This window comes from Anoplophora glabripennis, unplaced genomic scaffold, assembly GCF_000390285.2.
Source record: "Anoplophora glabripennis isolate ALB-LARVAE unplaced genomic scaffold, Agla_2.0 scaffold786, whole genome shotgun sequence".
Lineage (NCBI taxonomy): Eukaryota > Metazoa > Arthropoda > Insecta > Coleoptera > Cerambycidae > Anoplophora > Anoplophora glabripennis.
In genome coordinates, this window is record NW_019416882.1 from 103,895 (window position 1) to 119,688 (window position 15,794).

The 15,794-nt window shown below is 32.7% G+C and overlaps 1 protein-coding gene across 1 annotated transcript; it reads right to left on the reverse strand.

Moving 5' to 3' along the window:
* Positions 1–1,951: 1,951 nt before the first annotated feature.
* LOC108911910 (myb/SANT-like DNA-binding domain-containing protein 3) lies at positions 1,952–8,895 on the reverse strand. The gene is made up of 5 exons (XM_018716984.2): positions 8,770–8,895; positions 8,411–8,705; positions 8,170–8,331; positions 7,946–8,112; positions 1,952–2,203 (listed from the first exon to the last, which is right to left on the reverse strand). The coding sequence occupies exons 1-5, from the start codon at positions 8,893–8,895 to the stop codon at positions 1,952–1,954; spliced, it is 1,002 nt and encodes a 333-aa protein (XP_018572500.1).
* Between the last annotated feature and the right edge of the window lie 6,899 nt (positions 8,896–15,794).

Here is a 15,794-nt window from a genome sequence, read left to right on the forward strand (position 1 = left end):
CGAGAAACTGTTAGCGATGAGAAATTTGTCTAGTTTTTTTTTGGTCCCTGTACCAGTGTTAAGAGTCTTATAGTTGTGTGCAACATAATAAATAGCTCCGAAAACGAAGCCTCATTTTCAAGATAACCCTACGACCGATTTCCAACCACGACAACAGCGGGAGATAAAAAGGGATCAGTGCATTTGGCGACCAACGAAATGCGACCTGTTATCGTGAGTGAGGTGTCCCAGGATTTGTTTTCATCTATAAAAAGAAGTTGTGGAATTTGGGAAAATAGAGGATGATCGTAGATTAACCAGACGCGTCGGCGGCTACACAGACAACGTATAAGACACGTACGAGAAGGTGCCGAGTGGAGCCATCCGGGCAGGTATCTGCGAGGGACAGGAAAACAAAAGCAGTGAATTTGTGTGTAGTCCAATGGTCAGTTGTGTGCATAAGTAACCAGAGGTGAATAAATTAAAAGCCGGTAATACAATAGCAGAACGCCATTGTCTGAACAGAGTAAACAGGAGAGCCGCAACCCCAAAGACACAAGGACGTTGGTTGGGTTGCCTAACTTAGAAAATTTGAAGTAAATAGCATAAGAGAGTTTAAACTGATTGAACGAAGGAAAGGAAAGTATGGATTTGGAGGCGATAGTTCTGTCCTTGCAGAAAGCGTAAGTAGAATGCAGAGAAGTATTTCACAGAGAGATAGCGAGGGATCGGCTGTTAGTTCCGGGCAAAGTGTAAGTAATAACAAACAGTATATTTCATTATGACGAGAATTGGGGGGTCAAAACTTAACTTTTTATGCAAATTCTGTCCAACACCCAATGGATTTTTTAAATAAATTGAGTAAGCTATTCGAACAGGCTGAAGTGCCAGAGGAGGCTCGTGTAGGCATGGCAGTAAATTGTTTGAGAGGTTCCGCTGCCGACTGGGTGGCATATAGAGAAAGTAGGTTCAGTACTTTTGATGAATTTAAAGAGATTTAAAAAACGATACTGGGGAGATAAAGAAGAACGCTGGGTGTTGGCTGAAGCCAAGTTGAAATTAAGATCTAATCAAAGGAAAGCTAAGCATGATGCTGTTAATCGATGTATCAAATTCAACAATGTCGAATTAGTTTTGGTAAGAACCCATCCCTTGTCATCAGCGGAACATGCTGAAATTGAAAAATTCTTTCTTTTGTATGAGGGACCGTATTTGATAAAAACTAAGCTTGGACCTAACAGTTATGAGTTAGTCGATAAAGAAGGATCTCCTAAAGGTCGTCATAATGTTGTTAATTTAAAGAAATACAAGGAGCTGCCTTCCACTTTATAGTCTATTCCAGTTCCATTTTGTTTTATGTCCTTTATGTTTGTATATTTAATCATCGTTAAAGAGAAAAAAAAACGTTAATAGGGGGGTAGTATAACAGGCCATAACAGGGACAGAGTGAACGGGGCAGAAGAAGAATAGAGAGAGGGGAATGGCGAAAAAACTGTTAGCGATAAGTTTGTCTAGTTTTTTTTTTGGTCTCTGTACCAGTGTTAAGAGCCTTGTAGTTGTGTGCAACATAATAAATAAATCCGAAAACGAAGCCTCATTTTCAAGATAACCCTACGACCGATTCCCAACCACGGCAGCAGCGGGATATAAAAAGGGGCCGGTGCAGCAGTATTGCAAAATATTACAATTGAAAATAATGAACCAGTTCCCCCACCACCAGAAAATATTAATGAAGATGAGCTTAACTACCTCATGGAACTGGGAAATATTGAAGATTTACATAATGACCATGAAGAAAATGAGTATTTCATATCTGAAGGTTCCAGTTTTAATTATTTTTCATTTGTATCTAATCTTTTTTCTTCTTGCAATTTTAACATCCTTATTTTATACTGTTGCTCTTCCCGTGTATAATTTTGTGATTCTACAATTTGTTCCAATTGCTTTTCAACCAATGCTAGACGCTTGTCTACTAAGGTATACCTGAAGATGACAAAGCTCTTATGCCTCCTATTGGTCGCCTTCGATTGAATGGTTTTCCATTTGGCGTGCTATTATTCTGAGTCGATACCGAAGTCGATACAGATGTTTGAACTTTTTCAGTTTCTTTTGACTGGCAAGAGAAGATTGGTTGGTTCATTGGTTTTTGTAATATGCCAGACGAACATTTTCTATATGCCTTTGCTGCCATGTTTTCCGCTTCTTTATTCAATTCTTCAAGAACCTAAAAATTCAAATTAAGTTTAGGTCCTGCTTCTTGGTAGTAATAAAGGCTCGAATAAAGGGCATAAATAAGCAAGTACTATGATAAAAAAAAGTCTAGAAACCCACGTTATTTTCAGAATCATTTTCATTATATTGAATAAACGAACCAGTAACAGGATCGTAAATCTGGGTATCACATTCCGCTTTTCGTCTTTTTTTCTGAAGTTTCCAATATTCCTGAATTGTCGGGGTCAAATTCTGAATACAATTCTGATATATATTTTCATTTAGCATGCTGATTAAAATTTCTTTTTTTTTTTATTCGCATACAACCGTTGTTCGCTGCTTCTGTAGCATAATATGATGAAAGCTTGGCTATTAAATTCATTTTCGATTTTTGTCCATATCTTATTTGTATCATCAATTGATGTTCTGTTTGTTTGCCTTCAAGTTCTTTTTGGTACTTTTTACAAATATTCATTAGGAATACCTTTTCGCTAGTATAAAAAATTAGAAGTACGATTCCTTTCATTTCCTTTTTCCATATTTATGATTAAAAAATACAAATAATTTAGCTGTAATTTAGATTAAGCAATCTGTATTAAACTTGTAACCTGAGGGGTTATTTCTTTAATTATCTACCTTTAATTAATTATCTATTTAATTCTCGAAAGAGTTACTATTTAATTCTCGAAAGAGTTACTACTTAGTTCTCGAAAGGGAGTTTATTTAGTTATCGTTATACTTTAATAACACGTGGGAACTTAGAAATGTTGTATGTTCAGAAAATGCATTTCAGTCACTTACCCTTTCATTGCTTACGTGGAATGTAATCCAGTGGCTGGCTATACTGGGTGGCACTGAATTTGGAGAAACAAAAGGAAACACAAAACTTCCAGGAAGGGTTTTATTAACAATAAACAAAACAAACAAACAAAATAACAACGCAACGGCTCGGCGACATTATTAATTTATTTATTCAAACGCGACAGCGTACAGAAATTCAGGGATTGCACGCTTTATACAAGATTTGGAAAAACTATTAAATTTAATTAATTAGCCCGAGACTCTAAACGTAATTATTAGTCTGCTCAATGTGAAACGTAAGGAAGAATTGACTTTTTCGAGATCCTTCCTGAATTCCACAATTCACTTTGACCACGACCATTTCTTGGGTCCAGAAGTTTCGGTTCTCATCTTATTGGCGGGGACCTGAATATCGGGACGCTTGTATATAACTATATTATGTTAATAATTATCTAATTGACTTGACTTACATTTTTATAAGAATTCTGACTTACTAGTAAACCTAGCCTTCCCTTATTGACTCCGCGTAGCAATTACGGGACGGATTAGTCGATCTCATTTAATCTACTTCTAGCTTGGAAAAATCCGTCAAAAAAACCAGCTTACTAATATACTTTTCTTTTTCAATCATTATCTATTTCACAATTTAATTTGAATCCTACTTGGAATCTCTACGCTCTTCCCGCGGTTTCGCGCGTTATTAAAAAGATAGGGTTCTACGCGGCGCCTTCCAGACGCAACAGATGGCCCCGACTCTAAGCGGACTTGTTAAAATATTGGCAAATTTCTCCGAAGAACTACCTACTTGAAAACCATTAACCCTCCGAAAATTTGTGACGACTGAAATATCTTACTTTCCGAGAACTAATAAATAAATGACTGCGCATCCCGGCTTTTGTTACAAACTTAGCTTTGCAGCAGCAACATTGAGAAGGCCAAAAAGTGATGCACTAAAAGGTAAAAAATTCACAACCGGAAAGTCGTGCAAAAAAACATGATGTCCTTAAAACAAATCTTGGGAAATAGACATTATCCAAGACAACACTTGTTGAAACAAAAGGAACACTTGGAGGAGGAACATAAGAAAAAAAATGAACATATGGATAAGAAGCAAGAACTAGAATTAGCATATATGAAAGAAAAACATGAAGCTAGGATGGCAAAAATATTGAAATCTGAAATATAAATATTTGAAATTTTAAAGATGTGGAAAAGTTGTCTCTTGTATCCTCGTATTCCACAAGAAAATTGAATATTAAGACAGTGAAAAATTAATTTTCTTAGCTAAGTATTTTATAAAACTGTTCATATTGCATATAGGATATGAAAGATACAAGTCACAAATTTTCCAGGCAAAGCATTTATGAAATTAAAAACAAAAATTTTTACCCACTCCACTGTGCAACCGCGTTTTGTTTCAGTTCCTGCTATAAGCAGTTTTTCATTCTGTTATAAGTAAAAGAAATAAGTCTAAAACTAAATGTTTTAGTTTTACATAAACCTCTATTATTTTGTTTGTAAACATTGTTCCACCAACCTCCATAAACATTTATTGGTCATTTATAAAAAAAGACATAAAGAACTGAAATTAATGGACCGTTAAATTTCAGTAAACGTTCAACGCATAGTTATCAAAAAACAAATGAATGTTATGTTATTGTTTAGTATTTTGTTTTAATTTCTAAAAAAAAAAGGCATTTGTACATTAAATAAAACTACTTTTTTGGCATACTTATATATTGTTTTTTAATTGTTACAATTATTTTCTTAAATAAGCATACATCGTGTCAATGTATAACACTAACATCTTGAAAATGATTCTCTTGATTTGAGAAAAGTAATTTTTTTAAGTTCAATTATCATTTTTTTGCATGTTATAAAAAATATGTGTGTGCAATCNTGTTTGCCTTCAAGTTCTTTTTGGTACTTTTTACAAATATTCATTAGGAATACCTTTTCGCTAGTAAAAAAATTAGAAATACGATTCCTTTAATTTCCTTTTTTCATTTTTATGATTAAAAAATACAAATAATTTAGCTGTAATTTAGATTAACCAATCGGTATTAAACTTAATAACGGTGCATACGGGCGTAAGAGTTGAAATCCTTTTTCCATTTCCTTTTGTTGGGCTTATGTTTAGAGCTTGATGCATTTGCATGAGGATTTGTGGTGCAGTTAACACTTTTAAACTTGTTGATGCTACATCTTGTTGCAATTTTACTTCAAAATCCAGGAGTCTTGTTTTGATGAATGCTAAGTTCAACTTATCTTCAATGAGAGTTTTTAAAACTGTTATTATGCCGTCGTATGACGTTGCGTTAACAGTAATCAACTCAGTGATGATGTCGTCGAAACTAGTGAAGTGATTTAATAAGGTAACTTTATCAAGTTTGATGTTTAATAATTGTCTTCAGAGGGCCCTAACCCTCTGTGTGGCTAAACTACATCTTTCGTAAAGAGCATTTAATTTTGCAAAACTTTGTTTAGCAGTTTCTTGCTCTTTTAAATAACTTAAGAATCTTCCCAATATTCAACAATCGTACCCTTTGCTATAAGATCTTGCTTTTTCCATTGCTTATCTTGATGGTCTTCGTCGGTTCCAATCACATTTATTCGTTCCAGTTCCGCCAATAGGGATTTCACGCGAAATTTTCAGACATTGTAACGTTCACAGTTAAACGGAGTGATATTTCCTTTAGAGTTCTTATTTTCCATGTCTCTTTTAGCTCAGTGGCACTCAAGTCTTTTTATTTTAATTATAGCGGAACCGAACCAGTCTTAGGGCCGGTATTATAATGTCTGGTTGACCGTAGGTTTGAATACAACCTTCGGTTAAACTGCAGATTGCGTAGTATAAACACCGACTGATGGTTAGAGTGTCGCTTGAGCGTCGTTTCAGTCAACTAGCGGTTTAGGTTAAGTTTGAGGGTCAACTGTCAGCTGAGTCACAGAGCAGGTACATATATGCTCGCTGGCTGAGTTGAAGTTATAGGATAGTGGCATATTGAATAGAAGTACAAAACCGTTTTATTTTATATTTGTGTGTTTATTAAAATGTCATCTTCATCTGAAAATGAACGTTTTCATAAAAGTAAACGACTTTGGAAAGACAGTAGTGAATAAACTAGGGAAAAGATGTTTGAAAAAAAAATGTACTAAGAGTTTTACGGCGACTTTGTTGCCCTTACCTTTGAGGGTTTCCCTATGTTGACTCACTCGCTTGCAGCAGGAACTAGCACCCTTGCATCAATTTTGTGTATCACTTATATGTACCATATAGACATTAGTCTAAATTTGAGATCTCAGTTGAGTATAGTTGCGTACTGTCTTGGTCAAAGCTCTCACATACACACACTTTTTAAAATTGAATGTCGACTCTTCTCCCCCCTCATCGAGTCTTTTTCCCCACCCTCGGTTAGAGGACAAGGACAACATGAAATTAAATCGCGGAACGCGCGGTGATTTAAATAAAAAATAAATTAAGAGAGAAACGCAAACAAGTAGTGACAGTGATTCTTCTGATAGTTCTGATAATGAATATGGAAGAGTACATAGAGCTCCTAGAAATTTTAGAATTCGTCTAGATCATTTTCAAAGGTGGAATGATGAAGAATTTAGAATGCGATTTCGCCTAAGTAAGGACACTGTTGTGATGTTAGAACAAAGAATTGGAAATGATATTATAGCATCAAAAACTCGAAGGTAACTATCAAGTTAATATTAAATATTTACTTAACACAGAAAATTTTCAGAAATCATGCCATAACAGCAATGCAGCAAATTCTTCTTGTTTTACGGTTTTGTGCAACTAGATGTATGCTTCAAACGATTGGTGACTTTGCGGGCATACATAAATCTACTGCAGGTCAAATTATAAAAAAAGTAATAAATAGTATAAATTCATTAGCATCTGAATATATAAAAATGCCTATAGGTCAGTATGAAACAGACTTGACAAAGAACAACTTTTTTAACATAGCTAAATTTCCGCGAGTTATAGGCGCTATAGATTGCACTCACATAAGAATTATTTCACCAGGTAATTTACATATTGTGGGTTGGTATAGGTACTATAGTAATCACTTTTTATTTACAGGAGGAGATAATGCAGAATATTTTAGAAATCGAAAAGGATATTTTTCACTTAACGTACAGATGGTAGGGGACTCTAATTTGCGGATTAGAGATATTGTTGCGCGTTGGCCAGGTTCAACTCATGACCAGACAATATTTAATAATAGTCGATTGCAAGCCAGATTTGAAAATGGAGACTTTGGTAATGCAATATTGCTTGGAGATTCGGGATATGCTTTGAAAAAATATTTAATAACACCCATACTTAACCCCGCAACACAAGCAGAGCAGCTCTTCAATGAATCCCAAATTAGGAGTCGAAACTCCATTGAAAGATTATTTGGTGTACTGAAACGAAGATTTCCCGTTCTCTCACTTGGAATAAGATTGTCTCTTATCATGTCACAGTCCATCATACTAGCATGTGCAGTTTTGCACAATATAGCAATTGAAATGAACGAGAATGACCCCATTCAAGATCCAAATGTAAATATTAATGTTGAAGAAGCACAACAACATAATGTTGTTAACGATAATCAACATAATTTCAGAGATGAGTTTGTTTTATATTTTTTAAATTTAATAGAGCCTTGAAAGTTTTAAAATACCTATTTTCTTTTGCTTCAATAATTTCTTAATAACATTAAATTGATATATTTACATAATCACAATAATGGAAAAGTTAAACAAATATATGCAAATATAGAATTTATTGGAATTTAATTTTATTTCATATTTAATTAAAATTTCCTAATTGTTTTTTTAAAACGCATATTTCAAGTTCTAATTTTTTGTTTTGTAATTTTTGATTTTTTATTTTGAGATCATATATTTCTTCTTCTTTTTTCATTTTCATTTTGTGGTATATTTCTTCACGTACAGCTTCTTTTTCAAGCAGTTCTTTCTTTATATTAAACATTTTCATTTTAAAATTGTCTTCATCTTGAGAATTAAGCTCGCTTACTTCTGTATCCATCTTTTTATGTTTTACTTGCAATGCTTTATGCTTCTTACTTCTCAACATTTTTGGTGTGTAATCTGACCAGTCTGTAAAAGTCGAATTAATCAATATATATCAATCAATTTAATTTTATTAATAAGTACCCTGCAAGTATTCTCCTTTATTATCTTTATCTTTAAGATCTTCCAGCACTTCTTGTGGTTGTGACGGACCAGCTAATATTATTTCAGGAAATTCATTATCACATAGAATTATAGGTTGTAAATTATTATCTGAAGTAACATGAATATTTTTACTTATTGTACCTTAAAAATAAATTAGTATATTACATAGATATTAAATAAAATACGTTAATTATTAATTAACAAAATATAAATATCATACTACATTTGTCCATGTCCTCTACTTCTAGAATATCGCTATCACCCTGGCTAGGTTCTAAACCATTAACTGAATAGCTAATAATAGTTTTTATTTTATCATATACTATTTTCAATGCAGACTTTATATCAATTTCATTAGCTCCACCACCAGTTTTATATAAACTTTGTCTTTTTTGGGCTTCGTACTTACGAACGTCTTTTTTTGAATTATCATATTTACATCGTAACTGGTCAGATGTTCTAGGCTCTGTTGTAGCAGAATTGTAAATGACTGCAATTTTCTCCCAAGTGGCATTCTATAATAAATATAATTTATGTGACATACGTCAAATAAAATAAAAATATAAAAAAACATCTTACCTTCTGTTTCCAAGTTGTAGCATCAGTTTTTTTACATTCTACAATATTTCTATAGCTATTAATTATATCTACCAGACGGTGGCAGTCTGCATCAGAATAAATTATTCTTTTAATTTTTGCAGCCATTCCAGGTTATTATTATTATAATGTTGATAGTTAATAATAATTTAAAACGTACGACACTTTCACTGACAAGTCTCATAACACACAAAATATCAAGTGAGAAGTGATGGTGCATCATAATGTTGGCGGGAAATACGTACTTATCTCTGTGTGGAGGGGAATGAGTAACCAATAAGAATTGATTCTTTTAGTTAAATTCCAACTGGCAGTATGGCCAACACTCATAAATGGAAGTGAGCTGCAGGTTGGCGAACCGTAACGTATATTGTGTTTATAATACAGAATATTTCAGAACCGGCGGTTGAACTTGGACCAAGGGTTGAGTAACCAGAGGTTCAACTATACTTTTATAATACCGGCCCTTACTGAAATTGTTTGCATTTAAGTGGTTTGAATTTGTAAGAATTCCCTTTTCTCTTTTGATAATAATCATCACTCTTCTTTCTACTTGCACAAAACAAACACACTAAGGGTGGGTTGTAGAAAGAACGGGTTAAACGAAGTTTACAAAAACTTGGGTTAATTTTTAAACTGAGATTATAAAATGATGTGTTGTACAATTGGTACGTAATTGAGGGTCAGTTACCTAACCGCCGGTTATACAAAGTTGGTAGTACATTTTCGTTCATCCGAACCGCGGTATCCGTGCATCTGAACTACTAACAAGAAATATCACGCCTTTGTGAGAATAACCTCAAAAAAACACTAATTATTCATTTCTGACTTAGCGTTAACATAGTATTTAAATTAAAGATGGATAAAGAAAAGAAAAAAGTAAAAGCCCGTGCACAAAATTTTACCGAGAAGAGAGAATCTTGTTAAATTGCGTCCAAAAATATACCGAGTTCGTCGAATGTAAAAGGACAGACAGCGTTAGCAATGAACAAAAACTAAGGTACTGGAAAAGAATTACTACCGAATTTAACCAACAAAGTGATAGGAGTAGGGAGTTAATAATCTTGAAAAACAAGTGGGAAAACTTGAAGAAAAAATCTAAAAAAGTCATAAGCGAAGAAAAAACTTTTAGGAGGGGTACAGGTGGAGGTCCTCCTAAATATTTTAATGTAACTGACATTGATTATTGATTATAGAGCACAATGTCTGTAGTACATGCCATGCAACATGCATCATATCACATGTTGTGTATCGTGCTTCCATTAGTGTAAAGAGGCATCTTATACCTAGTATAATTGTACTGAAGTTGTTTATAACCAACTTCTTTTTAGATTATACTTTATCATGTAGTGATGAAGGAGAAGAAAACGAAGTAATCGTTCTGCAGATGGAAAATCAAGATGAGGAAGATTATGAATTACCATCTGAGATTGAATATGAGTACCATGAAAGTGTTAATTCTGAAGAAAATAACATTAATGTCGAAGAAACTGTACAGACTCCAAATAATTTATACTTGCAGAAGAATAAAGATATTTTAAAGGAAACAGGTGTATTTAGACCTGGGCTTAGCTTTGCAGCAGCAACATTGAGAAGGCCAAAAAGTGACTCACTAAAGGTAAAAAACTCAGGACATGATGTCCTTAAAACAAATTTTGGGAAATGGGCATTATCCAAGACAACACTTGTTGAAACACAAAAGCAACACTTGGAGGAGAAACATAAGAAAAAATTGAACATATGGATAAGAAGCAAAAACTAGAATTAGCATATATGAAAGAAGAACATGAAGCCAGGATGGCAAAAATATTGAAATCTGAAATATAAATATTTGAGATTTTAAAGATGTGGAAAAGTAATTGTCTCTTGTATCCTCGTATTCCATAAGAAAATTGAATATTAAGACAGTGAAAAATTAATTTTCTTAGCTAAGTATTTTATAAAACTGTTCATATTGCATATAGGAAATGAAAGATACAAGTCACAAATTTTCCAGGCAAAGCATTTATGGAATTAAAAACAAACATTTTGACCCACTCCACTGTGCAACCGCGTTTAGTTTTAGTTCCTGTTTTGTGTTTGCTATAAGCAATTTTTCATTCTGTTATAAGTAAAAGAAGTAAGTCTAAAACTAAATGTTTTAGTTTTACATAAACCTCTATTATTTTGTTTGTAAACTTTGTTCCGCCAACCTCCGTAAACATTTATTGGTCATTTATAAAAAAGACAAAGAACTGAAATCAATGGACCGTTAAATTTCAGTTAACGTTGGTGAAACGCAAAAAACAAATGAATGTTATGTTATTGTTTAGTATTTTGTTTTAATTTCCAAAAAAAGGCATTTGTACATTAAATAAAACTACTTTTTTGCCATACTTATATATTGTTTTTTAATTGTTACAATTATTTTCTTAAATAAGCATACATCGTGTCAATGTATAAGACTAACATCTTGAAAATGATTCTCTTGATTTGAGAGTAAAGTAAATTTTTTAAGTTCAATTATCATTTTTTGCATGTTATAAAAAATATAAAAGAATAAACAAAATGTTCTCATTGTACTTTGCAATAAATTTTAAGGTAGCAATTTTTTAGTTGGTTTGCAACTTCATTAACATTTCCTATCTGTATAGCTGCCTCAATTTCTTCGTTTACATATGATAATTCATCCCTCATATGAATAGCAACATTATGTATTACTGCAGAAGCAATAACTATCTCTTCGACCTTATCAATATGTAATTTTATACCTAATGCTAAAATAGGAAACCTCCGTTTCCATACGCCAAAACATCTTTCAATAGGATTTCTAGTACGTATTTGGGCTTCATTATACAATGCTTCTGCTGGAGTTCTTGGGTCTTGTAAAGGCGTCATAAGGTAATTTTTTATTGGATACCCTGCATCCCCAAGCAACAAACTACCTTTGAAATTCCATATCTCTTCGCACCCTTGAATTATTAAAAATTGTAGCATCTGATGACGAACCTGGTCATCTACAATGTCCTTTATAATCAATTTTGAATCACAAATGGCTTGCACATTAAATGAAAAATATCCTTTCCTGTTCCGATAAATTTCAGCTTCTTCGCCCCCAGGACTATAAAAAACGATTTTAAAATTATTTCATGCATAGTAAGTAAAAGAAAGTAATGTCTTAATTCTGCATCATATTTTCAGGATATTTGTAGCCATTACCTTACTGTCATAGGTCGGAATTCGAGAGGAAGGTTTTCGATGAGGTGGCAAACTGTTTCTTTTGAAAGACGATACCTTTGCAAAAATTCGGTATCGTTCCATTTTTCAAAATGATTACATCTTTGGCGAAAGTTTTTAGGTCTCCGATGAACTGTATGATTTACCAGTTCATTAAAGTCCTCATCGTCGGTATAATAATACAAATCCATTAATTATGACTTTTCACTTTATTTATTATTATTTTTAGAACTATGGATGGACTTTGTAAGTCAGTTTTTAGTTAGTGTAATAACCATACAGATAAATAAATGGAAATAAATAATATTTAGTCCACGGAAGAATCAATTAAAGTATGGTTATATTTGATAAACTTAGTTTAAACTGCAAAATATGGTCGGTAAACTAAAACTCTGGTTAAACGAAGAATTTATCTTAAACTACATTGGCACAACACTCATTACATATTAAACTCGGTTTAATTCTTAACTCTTCTTTCTACAACCCGCCCTAAGTATTCTATTGTTCACATACCTGGGTCCCTCTATTTCTAACTCATCCCCAATAGCATTTGCAGAAGCTAGAATTTGGTTCATAATAACTTGAGCAGTTTACCGACGAACTTTTACTACCCAACTAACAAAAAATGTTCACAATCAGTAAGTTTTCAAGTTTGTACATAAACATTTGTTTAAAAACTTGAATTTTTAGATACAGACTGAAGTTAGAATATCGGCGCATTGGGGATACCAGTAACCCATTTGAATTGCCAAATGAAAAATTTATTAAGCTAGTTATATTAGTGTCCAAGTGACATCATACTATTTTTTATCATAATATTAGGTAAGTTTCATTTATATAACTAAGATGCTACGTAGAATATTATGCTTATTTAACAAAAAAATAAAACCTGTATAAAAACAGCTGTAAGAAAATCTAGTAGCCAGATCGCAGTAAACTCGTATTTGACAAAGTGTGTATTTTATTATGTCCACACCCAACGTATAACTAGCTTTTCAGGTTCAATAAAGAACTACATAGTTGAAAATTTAATTAACGAATTAAAGGAATTTATCGAAGAACGAAGAGTTGACCAAGTGCTATTTCACTTACAGGTAAGCACTTACCTATTTATATGTAAGGTATTCGAATTTCGTATTCATTAGTTACATTCAGTTATATTAGTATAAACCCATGGTCTCCAGAATTATAAATAAAATAAATCTTATATTTGCAGTGCTTCTTCTTCCCAGGTATGTTATTCAATGGACTTTTGTTAAAATGTATATATTGATTTATAAACAACATGCTGGTTATAAAAAAACATTTTATTAAGAAACCAATCCTATAACATATTCTTAAATCAATATAACTAAATTAAACTTGTATTTTTATTAGCCATAGCTGACAAAGCTTCAGCTAACTTAGTAATACTTAATGCCATTTGTTTAATTGCTTCTGCTATTACTTCAGCACTTTTCGAATATAGTTCTGCTGGTTTCTCCAATTGCCTTACTTGTCTAGAATTTTTTGTAATCTTCCTTGACTAAATTCTGCTTGGGTTCTTCTTGAATGCTTGAAGCAGTTTCTAGAAAAAAATATGTTACTTAATAAAAATTGCTTTTGCTAATAATTATTGCCAATAAATTACTGCACATTTATTTATATCATTGAATAAATGCAAATCCGTATACTATACAATTCTTCCATATTAACCTATTGAAGGAACATACATATTAATGTTGTATAAAATTATAATGCGGGAACACTTTTCTCTACTACTATTTGCATTATGTTTCTGAAGTGCCCGATTCATTTGTAAAATGGTTGCACTCTAGCTCTATTAAATATTCTTCCTGATTGAATGAAATATCATTGTCAGTAATAATTTCCATCGTGACTTCATGGGGCCCATTATCTAAAGTCATGTTATGTTGATCACTATCTCGATTTACTTCAGGAGGTAAATCATCCCAACCTGTAATTGTTATCCAACCAGTTACTTTTATCAATCTGATTTCTATTCTGACAGATTGTCCACCGTCAGTCAGTGTAAAGTGCATTCCAATTTTACAAACCAAACGAACACGTACCTGAATTTCGTGTATCAGCATAACATAATCTATAACTATTAATTGCAATTAACGTTAAGTCATTTTCGTGATCGTGGAAAGAGAATAGCGAGAAAAAATCGAGATAAGATGAGAAAACAAATCAACAATTTGGCCTCCAGAAAACTAAATAAGCATAAAAAGCGAGCAAATAAAAGCGTGGCTAGTTCAATTATCTAGCCCAAAATTCAAGGTCATCTACTAAAAAATCAAATCGTGCCTCCAGAAGTTAAAAGAAAACTGCTCTTTGCAGAAGTCAATCAAACCGGAGGTTTCTGTTGTTGGTGAACCAAATATTAAACTGGTGTTAAATAATCCCGAATATAATGATAGAAAAAAAATCAGTAGGTATGTTTTTGCCGACGATTTAAGCTATTACTAAAATTTATTTTAAATATGCAACATTCAGCGTATATATGTTTAAATAAAAATATAACGTCTTTATATTTTATTTTCTTTCACTGGCATTATCCACAACAGATTAAAGTTTTCCGTGAGCATACTTCGTCACTTCCGTGGACCGAACAATTGAATTTTCCCCATTTTTAACCAAAATTTTTACTGTGCTCATGACGATATACAGAATAATAAGTTACTACTATTTGAATACATTGCTGTACCTACTTTAAATGTACTGATTCGAGAAGTTAATTTTTAATATTTTTATACTCAAGATCTTCCATTTTTTGAGAATGACCCTTTTAGAAATTGCCCAAAATGTCTAAAAATAAACCTATGAAATTGTCACAGGTATTTCACTTTTATCCTTTATAACACAGAATGGGGAGCCTAAGTAAAATTTGGCTCATTTTCCTTGGTGTGACATTTTTCCAGTTGTTTATCTTTTACTTCTTGGAGCTCCAGATTAATATTTACGTAGGCTAAGGCGTGATGTTCATTTAGGTTCATATTGGGTCTAAAGCTACTACGGACAGAACCATTCCAGAGAAGGATCTCCGCCTCTGTAACTAATCGCATCCAATGTTTCCAAACGTTTCGCTGTTCTTCACTATCAGTGCTGGTGCGCACGCAACTAATCCTGCGCAATACAGTGGTGGGAGTGGAGCGGGAGATATCCACATACTTCTATCCTATACTGATCATTTTGCAATTGACTTGAAGCCGAAAAGTGGGGTGACGTATCACCGTATTCATACGCATGCTTTTACTTTACGGGTTTTGATTGGTTGAAAGGAACCAAGAATGGTGAGCGCCGAGCGGTAAAAAAACCAAACCAAGCTAACCTAAAAAATATTCTCATTTTGTTTTGTGTTGTGCTAGTGTTTTGGTGAAACTGTTATGGTATAGTGTATATTTTAATAAATAAATAAACAAATAAATGTATCTTTTGAGTTTTATTTCATAATCTGTTTAAACCTGCACTAATTCTTCTATTAATTTATCTTGTGTTGATATTTAGTAAAAATGTTTCAAAATTATACTCGATAAGAGCCTTCCTTAATCGTGGACATTATTATCGGATTGGTCTCTTACAGATATTTTATAGCATGTTTTTTTATATTATCAAATAAACTGCAGAAACCACTATAATAAATAATTATATAATAAACTTTTTTTAATTAAAAAAAAATGTCAGTTGTACCCGGCTAGAGCAAATAGTGGCGATTTTTTGAAATACTAAGTCTTGTTTAATAAATACACCAATGTCATTTAAAAAAATGTCCAAAATTACGAACATGC

Bases quoted from the DNA above. Each gene is read 5' to 3' on its own strand.
- LOC108911910 (XM_018716984.2), bottom strand. From the start codon at position 8,895: ATGGCTGCAAAAATTAAAAGAATAATTTATTCTGATGCAGACTGCCAC. The intron at 8,706-8,769 runs GTAAGATGTTTT...TATTTATTATAG, and splicing joins CTACAACTTGGAAACAGAAG to AATGCCACTTGGGAGAAAAT. The intron at 8,113-8,169 runs GTACTTATTAAT...CGACTTTTACAG, and splicing joins TAAAGGAGAATACTTGCAGG to ACTGGTCAGATTACACACCA.